Source organism: Bombyx mori, chromosome 12 (genome assembly GCF_030269925.1).
Source record: "Bombyx mori chromosome 12, ASM3026992v2".
Taxonomy (NCBI): Eukaryota; Metazoa; Arthropoda; class Insecta; order Lepidoptera; family Bombycidae; genus Bombyx; species Bombyx mori.
Genome location: NC_085118.1, coordinates 13,810,842 through 13,833,267, shown reverse-complemented (window position 1 = coordinate 13,833,267; position 22,426 = coordinate 13,810,842). Strand labels below are relative to the sequence as shown.

At 38.2% G+C, this 22,426-nt stretch overlaps 3 protein-coding genes across 4 annotated transcripts; 2 read left to right on the top strand and 1 right to left on the bottom strand.

The window, feature by feature from the left end:
• Nucleotides 1–5: 5 nt before the first annotated feature.
• On the bottom strand, nucleotides 6–13,894 carry LOC101740592 (pancreatic lipase-related protein 2). The gene is made up of 7 exons (XM_004926749.5): nucleotides 13,678–13,894; nucleotides 12,190–12,365; nucleotides 5,973–6,096; nucleotides 3,218–3,463; nucleotides 2,120–2,302; nucleotides 1,541–1,700; nucleotides 6–1,247 (listed from the first exon to the last, which is right to left on the bottom strand). Exons 1-7 carry the CDS (start codon nucleotides 13,736–13,738, stop codon nucleotides 1,037–1,039), a joined length of 1,161 nt encoding a protein of 386 aa, XP_004926806.1. The 5' UTR covers nucleotides 13,739–13,894; the 3' UTR covers nucleotides 6–1,036.
• Nucleotides 13,895–15,118: 1,224 nt separating this feature from the next.
• Nucleotides 15,119–17,517, top strand: LOC101740732 (coiled-coil domain-containing protein 85C-B). Its single transcript, XM_004926750.5, has one exon. The coding sequence runs from the start codon at nucleotides 15,611–15,613 to the stop codon at nucleotides 16,826–16,828; it is 1,218 nt and encodes a 405-aa protein (XP_004926807.1). The 5' UTR covers nucleotides 15,119–15,610; the 3' UTR covers nucleotides 16,829–17,517.
• A 195-nt stretch (nucleotides 17,518–17,712) lies between these two features.
• LOC101740871 (radial spoke head 1 homolog) lies at nucleotides 17,713–20,731 on the top strand. Of its 2 annotated transcripts, none has more exons than XM_012690893.4 (5): nucleotides 17,713–17,872; nucleotides 18,227–18,290; nucleotides 18,600–18,750; nucleotides 19,614–20,090; nucleotides 20,384–20,731. In XM_012690893.4, the coding sequence occupies exons 2-5, from the start codon at nucleotides 18,243–18,245 to the stop codon at nucleotides 20,623–20,625; spliced, it is 918 nt and encodes a 305-aa protein (XP_012546347.1). In that variant the 5' UTR covers nucleotides 17,713–17,872; nucleotides 18,227–18,242; the 3' UTR covers nucleotides 20,626–20,731. The 2 variants fall into 2 exon arrangements, with proteins under 2 accessions (XP_012546347.1, XP_021204067.1); XM_021348392.3 differs by having other exon boundaries at nucleotides 17,715–17,857.
• Nucleotides 20,732–22,426: the final 1,695 nt, after the last annotated feature.

Genomic DNA, 22,426 nt, shown 5'->3' with positions numbered 1-22,426 from the left:
CAATCCTCACTTGATGTACTTTTTATTCAATTAGAAGTGTATAAATATATTTCATGAGGTTTATTAAAATTACATACTACCTACGGTTAAATAAAAATCACTATAAAACATATTTTATTGATCATAATGATACATTTGTAATTCTTTGGTTCCTAATATATTTTTTTCTTACTTGCATTTTTATAATAATTCATAGAATAAAACTTTTTCAAAAACAAATTTTAGGTACATACATATCCATGGTATTTGGGTGATGAACTTTAATAAACTTATCTAATGGTGGGCTGGAAAGCTGGCTGCATAACTTTGAAAAAAATAAATACACAATTTTCAAACGATATTTAGAAAAATGTATTGGAGTAAAGCTGAAGGGCCGTTCTTGGAGGAGATCACATTGAAATTTTGATCCGATTCAAAAAAACATCTTTATTAATTAGTGTTAATTGGTACATACTAGCCCATAACAAAGGTGATGACGCCACTAACATTGAGCCGAAATACCAATCGTATTATAATATCTGATGTACCTTCAAATCAAAAGACATTACAGTAGATCCTTAATATGCTATAGCCATATAGGTATGGGATGGATCAAATAAATTAGGTTAGTTAATTAGTTACCTACTGGTTAATTTCTGCCGTGAAGCAGTAATGCATTTCGGTTGGAAGGGTGGGGCAGCTGTTGTACGGTAAAAACAGACTTTCATGTTGCAAGGTGGGTGGCGGAGTTTACGTTACAGATGTCTATGGGCTCCGGTAGCCACTTAACACCAGTGTGCTTAGTGCAAGTTTTTTAACGTTCTCGATAGCGTAAGAGCTAAGCCAATTTTGTATGCAGTTGGAACAGCGCCCCTAGCGGCAAACGTACGCAAACGATCCCATTCCATACAAATATGAGTTAACTTTTACGCTATCGAGAACGTTAATAAACTCGCACTAAACACACTGATGGTCTCTGAGTTCGTCCACCTATTGAAGCAATAAAAAAATTAACAGGCTTCTTTAGAATTAAAATTAAATCGTCAGAATCGGCGTATCATTCTAAAGTATCGTGGACGTCTAGTTTGACTCTGCTCGCTCTAAGCCTGACGATGGGGCGTGGTCGCTTCCGTACCGGCGCCGGCGGGCTAGTGGCCGCGGCTGCGTACTGCTCGTCTAGGCAACAGCGTGTGTCACCTTCCAACAGTCCCGACGTGTGAGGGCAGAACGGTATAGTGTCGTCTTCTAAACAGTATGCGCCTGATGCACTGTAAAAAAAATGGGTTCATTGAAAATTGATGGATCCTAGGTCCTGGTGTTGGAAGCTCTACAATTAAAGACAGTTTCTCGTTCGCGTGTAGCTGGAATAGCCCTTTAGGTAACCAGCGAGTAGGTAGGGAAATAAAAGACAGTCTCAGTGTGGTTAGTGCGAGTTTTTTAGCGCTCTCGATAGCGTAAAAGTTAACTTGGAACGTTTGCCGCTTTTCTAACTGCAAATTACGTTAACTTTTACGTTATCGAGAACGTTAAAAAGCTCGCACTGACCACAAAGAATACTCACGTCATGGGCGCAGGCTGCCCGACCGGCACGGGCAGAGCTTGCGCACGTCCTGGCGGGACGCGGACTGAACAACGCCGGCCGCATGGAACTGCGCTACGAGAACGGAACAGACTTTCCGCCTGATAGCAGACTGACCAGATATGGCTGCATAACGCTTCGTCTGTCGATCAAATACATCCAGTTTTTGAAGTTAAAAAGAGTTGCTTGTTTAATTCAAGTTCAAATAGGCGAAGTGGTTACTGGAAGTGTAATTACTGGTGGTAGGACCACTTGTGAGTCCGCGCGGGCAGGCACCATCACCCTTCCTATTTCTTCCGTGAAGCAGTAATGCGTTTCGGTTTGAAGGACGGGGCAGCTGTTGTAGCTATACTGAGACCTTAGAACTGATGTCTCAAGGTGGAAGGCGGTATTTACGTTGTAGATGTCTATGGGCTCCGTTTACCACTTAACTCTGAATCTACTAGATGTTCCGGCGCCTTAGTATGGAGATTGAAGAGGGAAATAGATTTAATTACTTCAGTGCGCCACGTATGACACCGGAGACCTATATCAACGTGTCAAAAATAAATTGAAACTAACTTGGCGTATCCTCGCAGTATGGTTGACTGCGTCCCCCGTTAAGACAGAAGTCAGCGTGTCCAAGCCTGGCACCTTCACCATAGCGACCTGCGTTGGTGTGGAGTACGTGGACGGCGCGCGCATCCCCTGGGTCCAATCGTAGGGCAGGGGCGGACCGAATTAAAGGTCGGGCTGGATCCAACCCTATCGATGTCAAAATGAAAAATACATAAAATACTATTTTTGATGTGACAACGTCTTATAATTCGATGGAGCCGGCTGCATGCACGAAAAAACATGACTCATTGAGGCGTTCCATTTAAGGTTTGAAGTGCAAGTGGGAGCGCGCAACGAGCGACAAAGAGGCACAATCGGCCTCCGCGTTCGGCAGCGTTCGACATCTGTCTCTCTCCTACTTGAGTGAGCGATGCATCCGCGTGGACAGCTGCTATACAATAATACATTTACATGTTTTCGTCAAGTATGAAGTGCAGTGAAAAGTGAATGTGGTGTCAATTGTCCATACAAAATAGCTATCAAACAAATAAAATTAAAATTTTCTTTTGAAAAATGAAACCATTCCATCAGTATTTTCTTATGACGTTGTCACTTTCAACTATCGTCAGTAAACCGACTTTACAGACAACCGATTTTTTTTTATTCGACATAGTATAGTCGTTTCGAGTGGAAGGCTCTTGTTACTCAATTTAACGACATTAATTATCATCAGTTTTTTCCCCCTCCTAAGCTGGTAGCCTTTAGAGGATATGCCAGCGTAGCCGAGCGAATAGGTGAGCTCACGGGGCTCTAATCTGAGGACGTTGCTAACACTAGCTATAGCAAGAGCAGTGCTTCGCAGATACTACCACCGGATCGGAAACGCGACTCACTCAGAAGACCTGGCGAGAAACTCAATGGGCTGTGTCTATGGGTTAATTTACTCGTCGAGCGTCGTGCTTGATGTATACTTACTTAAAATCACCGTTAATGGATTGGGAGGATCCGAAACGACGTGCTTAGGGCGACGTCGACTGTTTACCATTGCCTCATCAGTATTGCATAATTATGCTTATGCTAACTTTGAACTTAATCGTTTTGAAGGAAGATTTCGAAACTCACCTATAATTCGGTTTAGCCGGAACGTAAGGAAGTTAGCAATGATGCCACACATATGTGCACCCAACGAGTGTCCCACGCATGTTAATCGGTCTGGCCTCAAGCCGGCGCGTCTCAGAGTGCCCAGTGCCTCAGCCGCGCATCGAGCAACAGGTCTCAGATTGTGGACCGCTGCGACGTAGCACGGAGGCTGACAAAGCGAGCCCCAGTCTAACATAAACACGTTGTAGCCTCCGCGACGAATATATGCTGTTGACAAAATGTAATGAGATTGAAACTATTTATGCTGTTTAATGAATTGCGCGTTTAAGAATACCATTTGCCAAGATAAGATGCCGTAAATTAATAAAACATATAAATAAAATAAAAATCTAGTCAAAGCCTTGTAATCTAGCACACCATCTGCATATTGATTGTTTCTTTATAAAAAGCTAAGCTAAAGTACAACTGGTAAAGGAAAACAGAACTCAAATAATTATAACTATTCGGAAATTAGGCAGTTATAAGTACATATTTATATATTATTTATTATTAGTTGGGCGTCCCCTTGCCCGTTGGACCGGTGACTTGCGGCGATATGCTGAGGATCGTTCATTGCGGCGGACTATAGGAGAGGCCTACATCCAGCAGTAGAGAGATACAGGCTGATGATGAAGTATTTATTTTATATTTTTTATTGCGTAGACGATTGAACGACCCTAGTTGTGGTTACAGGAACCCATAGTCATCACAGCGTGATTGCCGCTACTGGCGCCACCCACCTTGAGATATGGATCAAAGTGCCCACGATACGGTTTAATTAAGGGCTGTGTCAAAAAAAATCGTTTCCCATTTGTTCATTTGTACCGGAATATCTTCGAATGGGATATGAATAATGACATATTGCCTGTTACGAGTATACCAGTCGCTCTATCTTTTGGGCCACGACGATTGTTAAAATCATTTGAGAAATGTCGGGCTGATTTGCCATTTAAGTACGGTCCTAGTTCTCGGCATAAGATTTTTAGGGAACGAGAAATTGATGTTGTTCCCATGAGAATAGGATGCAAATTGTAAAAAGATTCCAAAAGGTACAGTCACAGGAACATTATCCTGTACTCTATCTACCTAATCAGCAAACAGGTAAATATTGAAACTTTAAAAAGTGTTTAATTTATAACCTAGAATAAGTTTTATTTTAATGAATAATCGGAATCGAATTTTGTAAACCAAGCCATATACATACAACATGTAGGTATACTGTTTAATTTCCCAACAAGAAACAGCGACACTTTCGTAATACGCTCATACGATTTTTGCAATGATAGGTAAATGTGTAATCGAGTTCATTGACTTGTTGCGTCGCATCACGCCGGGGAAAGTCGTGTCAGACTAGACTTACTTGATTTTAGGCACATAATGTCAGAAAATAGGCAATTTCTTTACACGTACACAAGTATAATTTTGAACCAATTTGTCACTTAAGCTAAGATAAAATTGTTGATAGTTTTTTTTCAATTTCAATAATAATTCATGACGAACTTTAAATTAACGAACAATATTTAAAACACATTTAGGGGTAGAATTATTTATGTATTGTTTTTTTTTACTGGGACGACAGATGATTTGACAGTTAGCCTTAGGTTAAGCTAATGCTTACCCACCAGAGACCCAACCCAGAGGCGTCACAATGCCTTTCTCCATCTTGAAATGTAAGATTGGTCTCATAATTGGGTTCCCGGCATCATGGCTGTCCTAACAATCAAATTACTGGTAGGTACCACCACCCCGCCTATTTCTGCCGTGAAGCAGTAATGCGTTTCGGTTTGAAGGATGGGGCAGCCGTTGTAACTATACTGAGACTTTAGAACTTATATCTCAAGGTGGATGGCGCATTTACATTGTAGATGTCTATGACCTCCAGTAACCACTTAACACCAGGTGGGCTGTGAGCTCGTCCACCCATCTAAGCAATAAAAAAAATAAAAACAATAAGTAGGAAATTAAGTGGAAATATTTTCACTACAGATGAATGATAAGGCCGTAGTTCAAGAGCCAAAAAAATTACTATAAAAACCCTCTTGTCTGTGTCTGCTACAACTAAACGTGCACAGATTCGATAATTGGGGAATAATCTGAATGCGAACCATAACGTCTCACGTTTTCGAGTGTCAATGAAAACGGGTGTCGATTCGCAGGCATCGCACGGACTAATGCAAAACATGAAATAACTTTCGCCTTTCTTTAGCCGTGTCGTTTCGTATACAATGTGTGTGCAATGAAAATTTTAAACAAGCCAAAGTTAAGTAACCATATATTATTAAGTTTTCACTTTGAAAACTCACAAAACACACATACAATATCATAAAATTAGTATACACTAAATACTAACTGTTATTACACGAGGCATTCCCAGTGTTCTCAAAATCGAACATTATTAATTAACACAAGTCCTTATTTGAAACTTTCAAGATACTATTTAAATCGCGTTAAGTGTATCAATTTGTTATAAGAAAAACTAATATTTTAGTAGGATATACAATTATTATTATTGTACTTATAATTTTATTAACTGAATTTTAAGTCTTTTTATTTTGTTAAATTTTAATGTTGTATCGATGAGAAAAAAACAAAAAAAAAACTAAAAATAGAAATTTTAAAGTGATTTGCCTATGAGGGTCTGAGGTGTCATTTAGAAAAAGGGATCTCTTGCCCAAAATAGTTTAGGTATCCCAGAGCTACACTAATAAATAAATAAATGTAAATATACTAAACTCACCATCCCGCAGTACTGCAATCGGCAATGTGTCATCACCACCAGCGTAGCCGTGAATTAGGAGAATTGTCTCATGAGATGGTTCCCAACCGCTCTGCCGCAACCAGTCCTCGCTGAACAGATCAACCTGTGCATATATTGAGGTAATTTGAGTAACCAAGCTATTACAAAAGAGTTAATTAACGGTGCTTTTAGGTACCACAAGCACCAGTCACCGTCCTCGTCGAACCCGTCGCTTGCGACGAAGGGCTCGACGAGCGAATTAACCTAAGGAACTAAGGACACAGCCCACTGAGTTTCTCGCCGGATCTTCTCAGTGGGTCGCGTTTCCGATCCGGTGGTAGATTCTGCGAAGCACTGCTCTTGTTAGGGCCAATGTTAGCACCACTCCGGTTTGAACCCCATGAGCTCACCTACACGTTAGGGTGAAGTTGAAATAGCCTCTCAAGGCTATCAGCATAGGTAGGATAAAAAAAATGTGTCTCTAAACACCGCGGGAAATTGACCACAACAATTCTCGTTAAAATGAACATAAATTTAACTTAGTGTATTTTCTTTCATAGCATTTCGCGGTCGCCTTGGTACTCGTACTTTCTGTTTTCACTCAATTTATTTTATGGTTTTAAAGCTAGTAACGATCGGGTATTATATGATAATTACGTTTTAAGGTTTATTAAATATTTATTTATGTTATGAACATAATTCTAGTCTCGTTTTCCCTGACTTACTTAAGTTGATCCTTTTTTGTTTCTGAAAATGAGAATTTCATGGAAATGAGTTTGACAATAAAAAATTAATGAAAGTGGCTAGCGACCGTTGGTAGAATGAGTGTTTAAACATAACTAATGTTTAATAAGAAAAAAATTGTAATGCCATTTGTAATGGTTTTCTAGATTTTTTTCAGCATGGCGCTTTGCTCCTTTAGTGATACTTCATTTAAGAAACAACTTTTGGATTTATATGCCCGCGTATTTCATTCGTATAAAAACAAAGAACAAACTAATAAATATTTACGCAATAGGTATATCTAAAGCCAAATCAAAGATCAACCAGCAAAGCGAGCCGAGTTTGACTAGTAGAACTTACAGAGAGAGAATTTTCTAATAAATTTTAATTTCTGAGTGCGTCATTTTTCTAGTTCACGCTCGGTGATCTTAATCGGTGGTCTTAGACCAAAGACATTAAAAAGGAATCAAGAGCGAGTACACAAACAAAAGAATAAAAATGTAAATCTAATACATAAGGGCATACAGGTGGGCTGTGAGCTTGTCCACACAACTAAGCAATAAAAAAATAAATAAAAAAAACATAAATATCATTCAATAGAATAGTGGATGGTTGTTATCTTTTAAAGATTTTCGAACAGAAATAATTTCTGTTGTACATTTTCCAAAATGATAATATCGATGAATTGATAACGTAAATTAGGTACAACATCATTAATTAAAGAACAGCGACTAGAATAATCACAAACTCGCAGAGTTTAGGACTGTACTTTATTTATCATTTTTACTCAGTGTATATATTATGTTACGGTAAAAGTACATATTGCGGCAAATGTACATATTTTCTGGTAAATGTGCACATTTGCCTCCTCGTTTGGGTAATGGGCATACAACTAACATTTACAATTTCAAAGAAGAGAAATGTACATTGAATTCAGAATGACTTATTTTATTTTTTTATTGCCTTTGTAGTCAGACGGGCATACAGCCCACCTGATGGTGAGTGGTTACCGTCGCCCATGGACTTCAGCAATGCCAGGGGCAGAGCCAAGCCGCTGCCTACCGAAAATGTCGACTATGTCGTTTTGGTTAATTAAAATATTTTTCGTTATTAAAGCCTTTTGTATTATGTTTATTTAAATAAATATTGTTTTACTGCAACAATTAATTTATTTGTAATCCAACTTTTTTATTTTATTTTTTTTTATTGCCTTTCTAGGCAGACGAGCATACGGCCCACCTGATGGTGAGTGGTTACCGTCGCCCATGAACTTCAGCAATGCCAGGGGCAGAGCCAAGCCGCTGCCTACCGCTTAATACTCTCCACAAGCCTCGTTTGAAGAAGGACATGTCATAGCGCTCGGGAAACACCGTGGAGGGGAGCTCATTCTATAGCCGGATGGTACGTGGCAAAAAAGATCTCTGGAAACGCACTGTGGATGACCGCAGTGGCTCCAGGTAGTATGGATGAACTTTACACCGGTGGCGGGCGGTGCGATGGTAAAAACGAGACGTTGGTAACATCTCGAACAATTCCTCAGAGCACTCCCCATGGAACATGCGGTACAAAACTTTTCTTCAAACATGAAGGTAAGAAAGAGTAGGTATACATTTACCAAAACGTGAACGCAAGAGTACATATTTCCCGGGAAATGTACATATACCTACATTATATTTAGTTCACATATACCTATTTGGCAAATGTGCACATTTCCCAAGATGTACATTTACCGTAACATATACATACTAACTATAATATAATAGGTAAGATATTTAAAAATTTACTTGAAAAAAAAACCGGTCAATTGTTTAAAGGTCACATAGGAAATGAATAGATGTATGTCATTTGACCTAAAAGCAAGTGGTTCGTGTTACGATCGTGCTTGCCATGTTTATTATAAGCGAATGAGGACATCTTCCCTCGAGGACGATTAGCGGTATTTTGAACGCATTCCTGAGCTTCGCTTATGATCAAGGCCACTGAAGGTCCGCCGGTGGCCCAGAAATCGTGCATTTCGGTTTGAGTCAAAGTATTTTAAGCGTCCACAACAAAAGTCTCATTTAACACCAGTTAGGCCGTGAGCTCGTTCATACATCTATACAAAAAGAATTTCTTAAGAATCTTTATGAGTTTTTCATCAACAAAGCTTAACGGATAAATTAATTATTTATTCATGTCGTTGGATAACTTGTTAGGTAAGAGAGAATTAATCTGTTTTTAAGAAAGTATTATGCAACTTATTATACATACTTTCCTAATACGGAAGTACTTTCGTGTGTTTTTCAATTACTCTATTCACGGAAAGGCATAATAAGACTTCAGATCTGCTCAGTGAAGATCCATTATCATAGGAAAGGTCAACATTGACCCCTATATACATACATATGTACATAATATATCTCATTGAACCACGTTTTTTTCCCCCGATGAATTCACCTATTCCTTTTCCCGAATATTTGAGGCATATCTGACGAAGACAAATATACTTTTCAAATATCAAGAAATGTTTGTAAAAATTTATTTATTGAACATGATTATACATGTTTTTGCAACGTTGCTTAAATTTCACGATGCTTGCGTGTTTGTTCCAACTGAAAGAATTTGACCGTGGACTCCATTTTTTTTTACACATTTCATTATCATAAAACTTGATATCTATTGAATCATTTCATTTTTAAAATTTATCAAACCTGAGAGTTGCGAGCATTACGAGATATCGCGCAGCCAAAGACTACAACTCGGAATGCAACCGGTCCGTCCATTAACTTATTTCACTGGCGGTAGGACCTCTTGTGAGTACGCACGGGTAGGTACCACCACCCCGCCTATTACTGCCGTGAAGCAGTAATGCGTTTCGGTTTGAAGGGTGGGGTAACCGTTGTAACTATACTGAGACCTTAGAACTTATATCTCAAGGTGGCTGGTGCATTTACGTTGTAGATGTCTATGGGCTCCAGTAACCACTTAACACCAGGTGGGCTGTGAGCTTGTCCACCCATCTAAGCAATAAAAAATAAACAAATAACACTGTCAATACAGTAATGCGTTAATAGTAATCTCGTCAGCATATATTTTATAATACGAACATTTGAATACTACTAAAACTTACAGTTCCGAGCTTGAAAAATACACATGGCAAACGTAGGCAAACGTTTTAACTCCATACAAATTTGAGTTAACTTTTACGCTATCGAGAACGTTAAAAAACTCGCACTAAGCGCACAGGTACAATTTTTTCTAATGAAAACTTACTTAACGAATGTTCGCGATTGACTTCTACGGTGAAAGAATAACATCGTGTAATAAAAATCAACTTATAATTTGCATTATTTAATATTATAATTGGTATTACCACCACCCTGCCTATTTCTGTGGAGAAACAGTAATGCGTTTTGGTTTGAAGGTTGAGGCAGCCGTTGTACTGTAAAAACTCAGATCTTAAACCTCATGTCTCAAAGTGGGTGACGGTATTTACGTTGTTGATATCTATGGGCTCCGCTAACCACCTGATACCATGTGGCCCGTGAGTTCGTCCACACGTCTACGCAATAAAAATTTATATAAAATATCATAACCTAAGATAATCAAGAATAACCATTCGAGGCTAGTGGCAGACAGGTAGACAAAATAAAACTATCCCGAAACTATCATCTACATTAATATAATTTGTTACAAAAAAATTATCACGATTTTACTAGGACGCCTAATACGAAAAACAATAATTAAGTTGCAACCGAAGCAAATCCGAAGCCATTGTCGAGAACTTAAGACAATGATAATTATTATCAGACGACCTATTGTTTATTTACACGCAATGTTGCATTAGTGGGAACTAGGAAACTTTAAAATCATAGAAAAATCTATACTTATATATATAAAAATGAATTGCTGTTCGTTAGTCTTGCTAAAACTCGAGAACGGCTGGACCGATTTGGCTAATTTTAATCTTGAATTATTTGTGGAAGCCCAGAGAAGGTTTAAAAGGTAGATACATATGAAAATGCTCGGAATTAAATAATAATAACAATTTTGTTTTTCCTTTGATGTGTCCTCCCGTCGGACGGATTCATTTTGTTTGTTTTAAGTTTATTTTGTACAGAAGTTTAGGTCTTTTATTTATCGATTGAGGCACTACGAAGTCTGCCGGGTCAGCTAGTTATAAATAAAAAATTGTCATTGAAACAAGGAAGCTGTGTAGATTCTGTGGTGCAAACACCATCACAAACGGGAATTATGTTAGAGCGTGACGTCTATGTCGTGATTCCGTTGTTATTTTTATGATCTTGATAACTATTTTACTCTTTTTAATACACTTCAATTAATTTTATACCTATGTATGTTACGAAATCTTTGAATGTAATTTTCATCGACTTCAAAACGTCCCATTGACTTGAAAATTTTCTCACGCATCTAGGATCTCTAATGGCAATACAATAATTTTATAACTTCGCTCTAATATCCCGACCAGTCAACAAGCGGATAAAAAAAGGTGGAAGGAATTTTTAGTTTAAGGTTTTTTAGGTTTTAAATTACATGTGGTTACATGCTATTATAACTAGTCAGGTCATAAGTATTGTCACACAGTAAAAACTTTTCTTTTAGAATGCTGGCCACAAAAAAGTTTATTGAATTCGAATTTCGAATTGTTCATGACAATAAAAATGTATACTTTTATAATTTTACTCATTTTTAAATATGGAGTGAACGCTTAAAGAAGACCGTGTTGCAGTTATTGCGTTGCATCGTTGCGGTTACGCGCCAATTCAAATTTTGAACATACTGAAAATTTTTAATATAACCAAAAGATTCGTTTATCGTACCATCAAACGATACAATGGTGATACGGTGAATAAACTTTAGTGTCATAAGAATCTATGTTTTGTTAAGTTCATTTTGGTATATGAATGGTTACATAATGATCACTGTTTGCCTCTCCATATATGTACCACTCTTAAGTCCGTAGTCTCGAGACAGGTCACGTATCTCTACTGAAAGTTCGTAAGCTCAAATATTTTCACTAATCACTAAAAGCCTCAAGTTATATTATGCCGCGTGTTAAATGAAGGTAAATTGTTGTTTGTGTCAAAACCTAATCATTATATTATAGATACTAGTACGAATATACTAGCAGTACTCGCCCGCTTCGCTGGGCATTTAAAATTAATAATATTATTTATTGTCATTATTATTAGGGAGTCGAACACTCATATAAATATTAGCCTATTCATTAAGTTCATGTATTTTCTACATGGATACCAAGTTTCCAATCAATCGGATGCATGGTTCAGTAGTTATAACGAAACATCCGTAAAAACCACTATAGATTTATATATTAGTTTTCTGAATCTGGTGTGAACCGGCTTTCTTCTGATACATCGTAGTAATTTAAGTAATTAGCAATGGTTGCTACCACCAATCATTTTTTAAATAGAATCATCTGTGTCTTTCCGTCCGAAAAGTAGAGTAGTCTGTTACGAAAAAATAAATTACAAACCACTCTTTTAACGGGCTCCGCTTCTGTGTACAAGTGTAGTTTGACTGCTGGGTCTGGACAGGGTTCCCACTCTCGCCTCCAAATGCAGTCTTCGAACGACGCGTTGAACGAGTCGCTGTGTAAATATAGCGCTTCCTTTATCGGGTTTGGTGGACGTTCCCGTTGTGTCTCCGTATCTGAGGGACGAAATGTTCGCGTATAATTTAGAACCTGTGTGCTTAGTGCGAGTTTTTTAAAGTTAATTGAAATTTATAGGCAGTTGGAACAGCGCCCCTAGCGGCAAACGTACGCAAACGGTCCAACTCCATACAAATTTTCGTTAACTTTTACGCTATCGAGAACATAGCTTGAAAAAGCCACTGTGCACAGCTGTTTGATTGTGCTGCTGGCTTTGCCGATGACTATTAGCAACATTGAACACTTATCATTGCTTCAGCCAAGCGTTCACGACCCACCTAGTGTTAAGTGGGAAACCACCAGTAATGTAAATGCCAAATATGCTGAATGATATGTAACAGTGCTGAAATGTGTATTTCTAAACTATTCTAATTCATTTCTAAACTAGTTAGATAGTTTCACGTCTCAGGGAAAGATGATGTCGCACATAATTACAGATATTATTAACATAAGGAACCTGTTTTTAAAAATGCATTTTAAAAGCGTTGAACCCGAGAAGGTTAATTATTTCTATCAACTTTCGGTTATATAACGAACCTTCTAATAACTTAAAGAAGAAGCATTCGTTTTTTGTTTTTTTCTTTGACCGCGCAAGATTTAAAGTTATATATTTGTGTTTGCCGATAGTTGGGGAATACTTTTTTCCAAAATAATGTTATTTTTAGCATAATAATAGTACTTAATAATATGAATAATGTTTTTTGTGTTAACGAGTTAGGTGTTTTGGTGCAAGCTGTAAGCCTGACTTTATATTGAACGGAATAAATAAATAAATTTCATGAAGTTATTTAAATTGATCGATTGATAAATAAATGAGGCGTAAGCTACACAAGCAAAATAATTTCAAATTAATATGTTTTTATTATATTTAACATTAAATAATAAATAATAAATAAACAAATAAATAAATATTTACTAATAATCACGCCACGTTAACTGGTCCCGTGATAAGTTCGTAAAGAACTTGTGTTACAGGTACCAGATAACGGAAATAAATGTAAGATTTTTATTATACACATACATATATTTAATATACATCCATAACCCTGGAAGAGACATTTATATTTATCATACAAATATCTTCCCTTGGCGGGATTCGAACCCGCGACCCCCTTGTGTAGTGACCATGTCACTTACCACTACACCAGACGGCCGTTTAATGATCTACTAATAAAGAAACAAAAATGTTTGTGTTTTGTGTTTTATAAATAATGACAACACGCATTTATTGCCCTAGCAGACGTTCAAGAAACGGAGTAAAATCGGTTTTTAGTAATTAATTAATTTAATAAAAAAACACAATTTACGTACCTCGTAAGAGTAACACTATTACTACAACAGTCGCGTAAAACAGATGCGTACCGTACGCCATCCTTGCAGTTCGTCCCGACACTGGTGCGTTAACTGAACTGTCGCCACCGTCTTCTAGCCACGAGGAGGGGACCGATGCCACTATAATAATATGTAGAAGCAACCGATACTTTCCTACCGTTCGGTGGGTGTTCAATTGTGATTACCGGCCTAGAAGGTGTTTACTTAACACTGTTGAGTTGCTCAGTACGTTGCTCATCACTTTGCTAACAATCTACTAAGTTACAATTTGAATAACAATTAAGCTAAAACACATGCTTACACAAAGTCATTTTTCTGTACAAGCAGTTATACTTTGGAATTCCTTCCCTCCAAGCATACGAGCGTGCAAAACCATAGCAGCGCTCAAGAAATCTGTTAAAGAACACTATTTATCTTTTCTATGTTAAATAAAGATATATGTATATATTTGTATAATGTATTATAATATAAAGTAAGTATATGGATGTGTATGTATATATTATTATATTGTTTTGTATCTTGTAATATGTTTATATTATTCCTAATTATTCTTTCCTTCTGTTGGCCTACTGGAAGAGATTTCAACCCGAAATAAGTAGTGCCCTTGTACTCTGTATCCTTATTGTCGTATTTCTTCTAACAACTGTGTGTACAAAATATTAAACAAAAAAAAAGCGTAATTGTCAAACATAAAATTAATTAATAATTTCTCAAAATGAACTGTCTTTCTTTCTTGTTACGGTAGGCAGCGGCTTGGCTCTGCCCGTGGCATTGCTGACGTCCATGGGCGACGGTAACCACTCACAATCAGATGGGCCGTATGCTCGTCCGACTACAAAGGAATAAAAAGAAAAAAAAATGTTCTTCACATTTTTTTAATCACTAATATTCGAGTATTGGCATCTTTACATCGGGGATTTTCATAATGGCCTAATCGAAAGACTTCAGTCAAATCAATTATAAAATATGTGTAATATATTCCAGAAAGTTCTAGTAGAATAGCCTAATAGATGAAGTTGTCCGCCCATACCTAGAACACTAAAGGTACACCGAAAAAGATATCGTTTAATAATATACTGAAGAAGATTGTGATTAATTTTTTTGTTTTGTTGTATAATTAATTGCTGTATAAATTATTATGTAATCTTGAAATAGTTAAAAGTTTTTGTTTTTGTTTAAAAATATTCCATGTGATTCATATGGAATATTTGTTCGCAATTATGAATGGGAGTCTGTCTAAGTATATCTTTAAGCAAGACCAATGTAATTGCAGTGTAGCTATCACGCTATTTTATAAAATATTCATGATTTCTCCTTTTAAACTAAAGAAAAGTCAACGTAGCCGCTTTGGAGCCAAGGTTACATTTGTAACTTGATGAGATATCTTTGTGTTGGATTCAAATGTTGGCAGCGTTGTTAATGGATAGGCGAATGGATTGCGATAGTGTGCGTGACACACAGGTGAGATTGTGGTAGGCTGTAGAGCGAGACGCCGCGAGAGCCTGCGCGCAGGTAGAGCAGTCTGCGCCGGTCGGAGACACGCGCAGCGCGCGCGCCCTCCTGTCTCTACACACTACTCGTAACGCTATTAAGTATAACCTGACTTAAGAAAACAACAACTAAATATGAACAGCTCACAATATTGAGCACGTGCGTGAAGTAAAACTTTCAGTGTCTGTGAAGTTCAAGTGGTCGTGTAATGCAGAACTAAGAATCGAGTTAATTGTGCGAATGCCACGGTCCGCAGCCTACGCAGCCGGCGGCGTTCCCCTCCTATCATCATTCAAGGACCAATCGTTGAACTCATGCCGTGTCAGCTTTCGCGCGGTCGCATTGTGCTGATTTAGGAATGACCTTCGAGAACCCATAACAATGTACTGACTGAACTGGGGCGAGCGAAGCGGCTCCGAAAATGTCAATCAACCAGAATGCCGGCCATTTCAGTAAACAAAAACATCAACTAGGCAAACAGGCCCCAGAACCGGTAAACTTTCCACCGCGTTATCATCCGCCTCCGGCCGCCGGCGCGCCCAGACTGTCCACTGTTGACGCGACTGCCAAAGAGTTCAAACCGCCGTACTTAAGTAAAACCATTGATCCGTCTAAACTACAATATCCAACAGGAATACACGGAACGGTGCCTGGAAATTATCCCAGTGGATCTGTACCTATTTCAAAATATCCTCAAGGATATCCTACGGGATATCCACTGCCCCCAGGAGCACTACGGGTGCTGAGACCGTCTGGAGAACTAATAACAAAGGCAATTGTCCACGAACCCGTGGAGCCAACAGTGCGGGCGAGAAGTGCCGACGACACCCAACGTGCCCAACGTAATTTAGAGGAAGAACAAATTCACAGGAGGTCCGCAGATATGCTGAAGTTCACGAAACGAGTCGAGCCCGAAGGTCCTCGCGCGTCGAACGATCAAAGGCGGCAGATACAAGCGCTGTTAAACGACATTAAAGCATTGAAAGAAGCGAATCGCCGCCTTACGGAAGATAATCAAGAACTTCGGGATTTATGTTGTTTTTTAGATGATGATCGCCAAAAAGGAAGGAAACTAGCCAGAGAGTGGCAGCGGTTCGGAAGATATACTGCTTCTGTGATGCGACAAGAAGTCTCTGCATATCAAAGTAAGCTAAGAGAACTTGACGACAAACAACAAGAACTGATCCATGATAATTTGGAATTAAAAGAATTGTGTTTGTATTTGGACGAGGAACGCGAGAGAGTCGTGTGCTCTAACTGTGGAAGAACAACCGGTAGAGAACGGGATGATGGCGATGGAAGTAGCAGCGGTACGAACGCAGAAGAAGGTACACGGCCAACACCTTCCGTATCGATCACGCATCCTCAATTGGCTGAAAGAACCGTTCAGTACGTAAAGGACTTAGAACAGAAGATACGACGACTAGAGGCTGAAAAGGGCTTGGGAGGTGCTACGAACGAACGCCCAGAGGCTGTAGTGCGAGCCTTGCAAGTTCTCGAAGTCAGAGAAAAAGTTGAAAGGGAAAGAAGAAGGCCAGCACCGGACCTAGACTCCGGTGAGCAAGCTCTTGTGCGTGAAATGTGCAACGTAGTTTGGGGGAAGTTAGAAGACGCACCACCACAAGCACCGCCTCGTTGAAAATATCTTTATTTAACGTTCTGCTATCGAGTGTCAATAAAAGTAGACCAAGTTTAGTTGTATAGACCAGTGCGATAGGAATCCGACTTGATTGAGGTCACACAACATGGCCTGTCGCATGCTGTGACCTACAGAAGGAAATTAAGCGTTGACCTTGTTTATCAATCCAAACATAACAGTAAATAAAATAAAAACACATACATATATACTGATGACAGACATTGTGATGTCCTTAATACAAATGAATGAAACTGAATAGTACAAAATTAGATTTTAAAATTAGGTTAAGATAATTCTTAAAAAAGCTAAGTAGGGATTATAAAATACATGGCCTTTTTGTAAACTTTACAAATTATTTCTATTTTCGTGTTGCTAATGTATTGAAAAGAAATCGGTCTGCTCTTAGAGGCTATACGTTGTTCTTGCTGAAAGTCTGTGATCGAGAGTGGTTTTATTAATCGTCTTTAATTGTTGCTTCTTGCCAGTCAAACACATACTTGTCAATAATAAACTTGATGTTCAGTTTGCTCTGTATCTAGTCAGTGTCCATTTACTTACTGCATATAGGGCCCGTCGTCATTTTAATACTGTTTTAATGCTTGCTTTTTGTATTTAAAAATATATTAAGGAAGTAGTTTTAAAGAGTTATTAATTTATTTGATTGAAAATAAAGTTAATTATTAATTGTTTTTATTCGTATGATTTATTTCAACCAATCTTTTAGGTTATTACTAAAAGAGAATGAACAAATATTAATTAAATAATAATTAAATGAATTTCTTAAAGAAGATAATAATATCTACGTGAGTTTTACTGTTAGAATCACAACCGTCGTAGCAGCATAAAACTTATTTATGTTTGATACATTCCCAGATGTCAGTAAGTGTATTATCTGTGCATGTCAGTAAAATGTCTGTCAATGACCCGCCAAATTAAAATTTCATAGTGATTCATTTTCTTCGGACAGGTTTTGATTGAGTTCCCAGCGTATTCATTTACACATACCGAATAAACTTCTTGGTGTCTTTTGTAATTATTTAATTGGTATAGTATTCAAATGATGCATTTGTTACAGACTTCCTTTTCTTCTTGCTCTTATCCCATATTATATGGGGTCGGGACACAATGTCGTCTTATCTAGGGATTTGGCATGAGTTTTAGAAACAAGGCAGACGTTCCTGAGGTCAACCATACATGGGTTATATCTCCAGTAGTACGAGTATATCCATTGCAACGTTCCGTAGCGAGGGATTATCATGTTTCTTCTTTTGATGCTTGAAGTAAAAGACACTTCATCCGCTTTTTACTTCTATGATTTCAAATTTCGATTTTCAATTAACACATTTTAAAAATAAAAATATTGCATTTTATTCGTTTTTCTGTATTTTCACATTACAGTATTGACGAAAAAAGAATGGTCGAAGAAAAGGGAGAGGGGCCTGAAGATGTTGATACCATTGGGGTAAGTAACTAAGTAGCCGACGACAAACTAATTACACACAATGTTTGTTTATTAATGTCCTAATAATACAAATCTGTTACAAAGCTCTATGAAATAAAATGTCGTGTTAATGATCGAATCTAATAAAATAACCGAAGGTTTTATTAGCTTTCTAAAATACCCAGATCGAATACCTGCGTGTTTTATTTTAAGATACTAAATAGATTCTAACTCGCCAAGAGTCATTTCAAAAGCGTCCCTAGCAAGATTGTCATAGCAATACCTTCCGACTGTAACTAACTGACAATGCTTAGTTGATTTTTTGTTCAGATTTACGTAGGCGGTCGCAATGCTGATGGCGAACGCCACGGAGAAGGCTGGGCTGTTCTACCGAATGGCGATTTCTATACAGGCTGTTACTGTAGGGGCATGAGGAACGGAAAGGGACTGTATGTATTTAAAAACGGAGCTAGATACGAAGGTTCGTTTATAAATAACAGTCCGTGGAATTTTATTTCAGTTGTAAACTACATCTGGTTCTTTTTTTTTTTAGTTGAAGATTAAAGAGATAATGTAAACCATGTTTTACTATAATGATTATATTCTAGGTAACTTACCTCACATTGTATCACAAAAATGTAAACATTTTGGTGTGTGTGTGTGTGTGTGTGTGTTTTTTTTCCTACTTATGCTGATAGCCTTGAGAGGCTATTTCAGCTTCACCCTAAGGTGTAGGTTAGCTCACGGGGCTCAAACCGGAGTGTTGCTAACCCTAGCCCTTAGCAAGAGCAGTACTTCGCAGAATCTACCACCAGATCGGAAATGCGACCAACTGAGAAGATCCGGCGAGAAACTCAGTGGGCTTTGTCTATGGGTTATTTTACTCGTCGAGCCCTTCGTCGCAAGCGACGGGTTCGACGAGGACGGTGACCGGTTTGGTGTGTACGTTTGTAATTGTTAATATCCAATGGTTGATTTCTTTTATATGTGGTTTTCAATGATGTTTTGAGATACATAGGCAGTAATTTAAGTACATAAGCTATACATACAAGTTGTTGAACACGATTTTTATTAGAAGCTCTAACAATGAGGTTAAATATCGTAAGGGGCAAATAAATAATTTCATTTTAATTCCTGTTTCATTCAAATCGGTTGACAAAGTTTGAATTTTACCAAAACAATAATTGTATCCGACTTATTTTTAAGTATCCTAGCAAGTTTTACTGTTATCCAAAATTCCATTTTTTTGTTCAAGGCTATATTGTGCTTCTGTAACTCGTAGATTTAATATGCAACCATAATGCTATGTTGTGACCTATTGAGCAACGTACGATATTTATGTAGGTGAATGGCGCAGAGCCATGAAATACGGGGTCGGACAAATGATATACCCAGACGGTTCTCGATACGAAGGCGATTGGAAACACGACCTGAAACAAGGTTTCGGCGCCTATAGCTACCCCAACGGGGATATTTACGAAGGCGCCTGGTTTAAAGGAAAACGACACGGTCTTGGAACGTATTTCTATGCAGACTCGAAAGTTAAATTTATGGGGACTTGGATAGAGGGTACAATTGAAGGTTCAGGTCAGATAATTTATCCTCGCTATCGCTACCACGGCTCATGGGTGAAGGGAATGCCGAAAGGAACGGGTTGTTTCGTTTTTGACACCGATTGTATGCAGCATGGATTTCACCTGTTGACCAAAGATCCAAATTTAGAAGAATACGGTGAAGGCGAAGAGGAGAAAGAAGAAAAAGACGCAAAAGACGATAAACTTGAGGAAGGTGAAGAGGAAACAGAAATAGATGAAACTTTAGGTATGTGTTTTAAAATAAGTATTTTATTCAGATATACCTATAGTTTGGTTCGTTAATTTATCAAACTTGTGTACACCCTGCAATCATTAAGCGTATGATGTCGTAAAACATGAGGTGCATTTTCAAATTCTACAGAAAGAGTATCTATTAGCCTTAACATTTGATTTTCCGTGGCAGAAACTAACCTGCCCATTTACTAAATAAAAGTTGGTTAGATTTGCTGTTTGATTCGTTCGTATTTTAGAATGCTTTAATATTACCTACTTGAATTTGATTACTTTCTTATATTCAAGGTAAAATCTCAGTTTGGCGAGCACGCAACGTGACTGCATACATGGCGGAGTTCTTGCCTCCTGAACCAGTTCCTCTGCCGGTACACGATTCGATACCATCCCTGACAAACGAAAGTGTGGAAACAGACCTTTTGGTGTTCGAACCACCATCTTTAGCCCCAGAGTACGAAGGTCAAGACGATAATGATTCTTGGTTGTTGCACAGGCAAAAGTTCTTGGAGGAAACTGAGCAGAAGGATTAGATGTTGGGAGATAATGTTGAAATGTAATATTAATTAAGTTCTTTTTCAATTTCGGCCACTCTAACGGAACGATTTGTTGTCTATTGTAATATATTTATTGAAGATACCTACGTATTACTTATTGGTTGCATATTCCTTCCACTTTCTCCTTGCGTCAATAGTGTTTACTGCTGAGGGATCGTGGCTTTTTCTCTTGGACACTCTTGCGCCAGCTCAGTTTATCCTCGGCTGAGTGGATGGCGATGTCGACTGACGTGTTGAGGGTAGAGCGTAAGTGGTCCGACCAGCATATTGGACTACTGCCTTTAGGCTTTCTCTTCCGTATACCCTGTCTATAACCAGAAGCTTTTCTAAGCTGTTGCCTCTTTTCCTGGCAATGTTTCTAAACAACTCAAATCATCTTTACATAATACGGCTGTAAATGAAATGGTATAGGCTCGCAAAAATATACTTATACACTAAATATACTGAACAACAAGCCCCAGCCTATTTCTACCGCAAAGAACTCATGCGTACGGATTTGAAAGGCAAATTTATTGATGTCGGAAATTTAGACACGGTCCACGGATAATTCTATTTTCGGCAATACATCAGAAGATATAGGAATGGAACCAAAGCCGCATTTAACTGGCGCTAATTTCACTTAACTCATCCGTAAAGCTATCGAATATATCACCGAAGCTAACGTGAAAGCCACAACTCAACCTCGAAATTGAAATGTCTTCTTTCAACCCATACTACTAGAAAGAGTCAGGATGCCAATTCAGGTACCGACCCGTACGGTACCGCCATCCCTACAATACGCTCTACCACCAAATGTTACGAAAATTTAAAATAGCTTAATAGCTTTGATCTTTAATAAGTGATATCGTTTAATCTGGAGATTCACTGGTGGTAGGACCTCTTGTGAGTCCGCACGGGTAGGTACTATCACCCTGCCTATTTCTGCTGTGAAGCAGTAATGCGTTTCGGTTTGAAGGGTTGTTACTCTAATTTAAACAGTGTGATACCTTAGAACTGATGGTGGGTGGCGCATTTACGTCGTAGATGTCTATGGGCTCCAGTAACCACTTAACTCCAGGTAGGCTGTGAGCTCGTCCACCCATCTAAGCAATAAAAAATAAATAAAAATACATCATCAATGTATACGTGTCAGCTGTATTTTTGCATAGAAAAACCGATACCTGCTTGCACAATTACTTTCTTCAACACTCGTATAGACATCGCACAATTACTATCGTCTTTAAATCTTACTACTTCTTAAATTACCCAAAATTTTACTAGTGATTAAGGCACATCGTAATCTCGCATGACGCATCGGTTGATACCATTAGCGTGTACCGATGCCGCGGTGTGAGGAAGGCGGTATGGTCGTAACGTTGGTTGGTTGGTGACATCTGTATGCGCTGGCATTGTGGTATTTGTTGGCTAAGTTGTGATATTTGTCTACATTTTATTATTATTATACATATACTTTTTTTTTATACAATAAGATGTCTTAAGACATTCAACCGTAATTCTGAGAATAACATTTATTTATTTATTGCTTAGATGGTTGGACGAGCTTACAGCCCACCTGATGTTAAGTGGTTACTGGAGCCCATAGATATCTACAACGTAAATGCGCCACCCACCTTGAGATATAAATTTATTTCTTAGGCGGTGCATGCACGATGTCCATTGACCATATCAATTAATCTACAGTAGATTTAGTAGATCTTGAGGGGCTCTTCTTCCGAGTCTCCTTGTATTTGTCCACATATGACCACACAGAACAAAAAACAATTAGTAATAGTCTAGT

Coding starts and splice junctions, on each gene's coding strand:
- LOC101740592 (XM_004926749.5), bottom strand. CDS start 13,738: ATGGCGTACGGTACGCATCTGTTTTACGCGACTGTTGTAGTAATAGTG. Junction 2,303..3,217: donor CCGGCTAAACCGAATTATAG/GTGAGTTTCGAA, acceptor TGACATCGATAG/GGTTGGATCCAGCCCGACCT. Junction 1,701..2,119: donor ATACTGCGAGGATACGCCAA/GTTAGTTTCAAT, acceptor TTTGATCGACAG/ACGAAGCGTTATGCAGCCAT.
- LOC101740732 (XM_004926750.5), top strand. CDS start 15,611: ATGTCAATCAACCAGAATGCCGGCCATTTCAGTAAACAAAAACATCAA.
- LOC101740871 (XM_012690893.4), top strand. CDS start 18,243: ATGGTCGAAGAAAAGGGAGAGGGGCCTGAAGATGTTGATACCATTGGG. Junction 18,291..18,599: donor AAGATGTTGATACCATTGGG/GTAAGTAACTAA, acceptor TTTTTTGTTCAG/ATTTACGTAGGCGGTCGCAA. Junction 20,091..20,383: donor AGAAATAGATGAAACTTTAG/GTATGTGTTTTA, acceptor CTTATATTCAAG/GTAAAATCTCAGTTTGGCGA.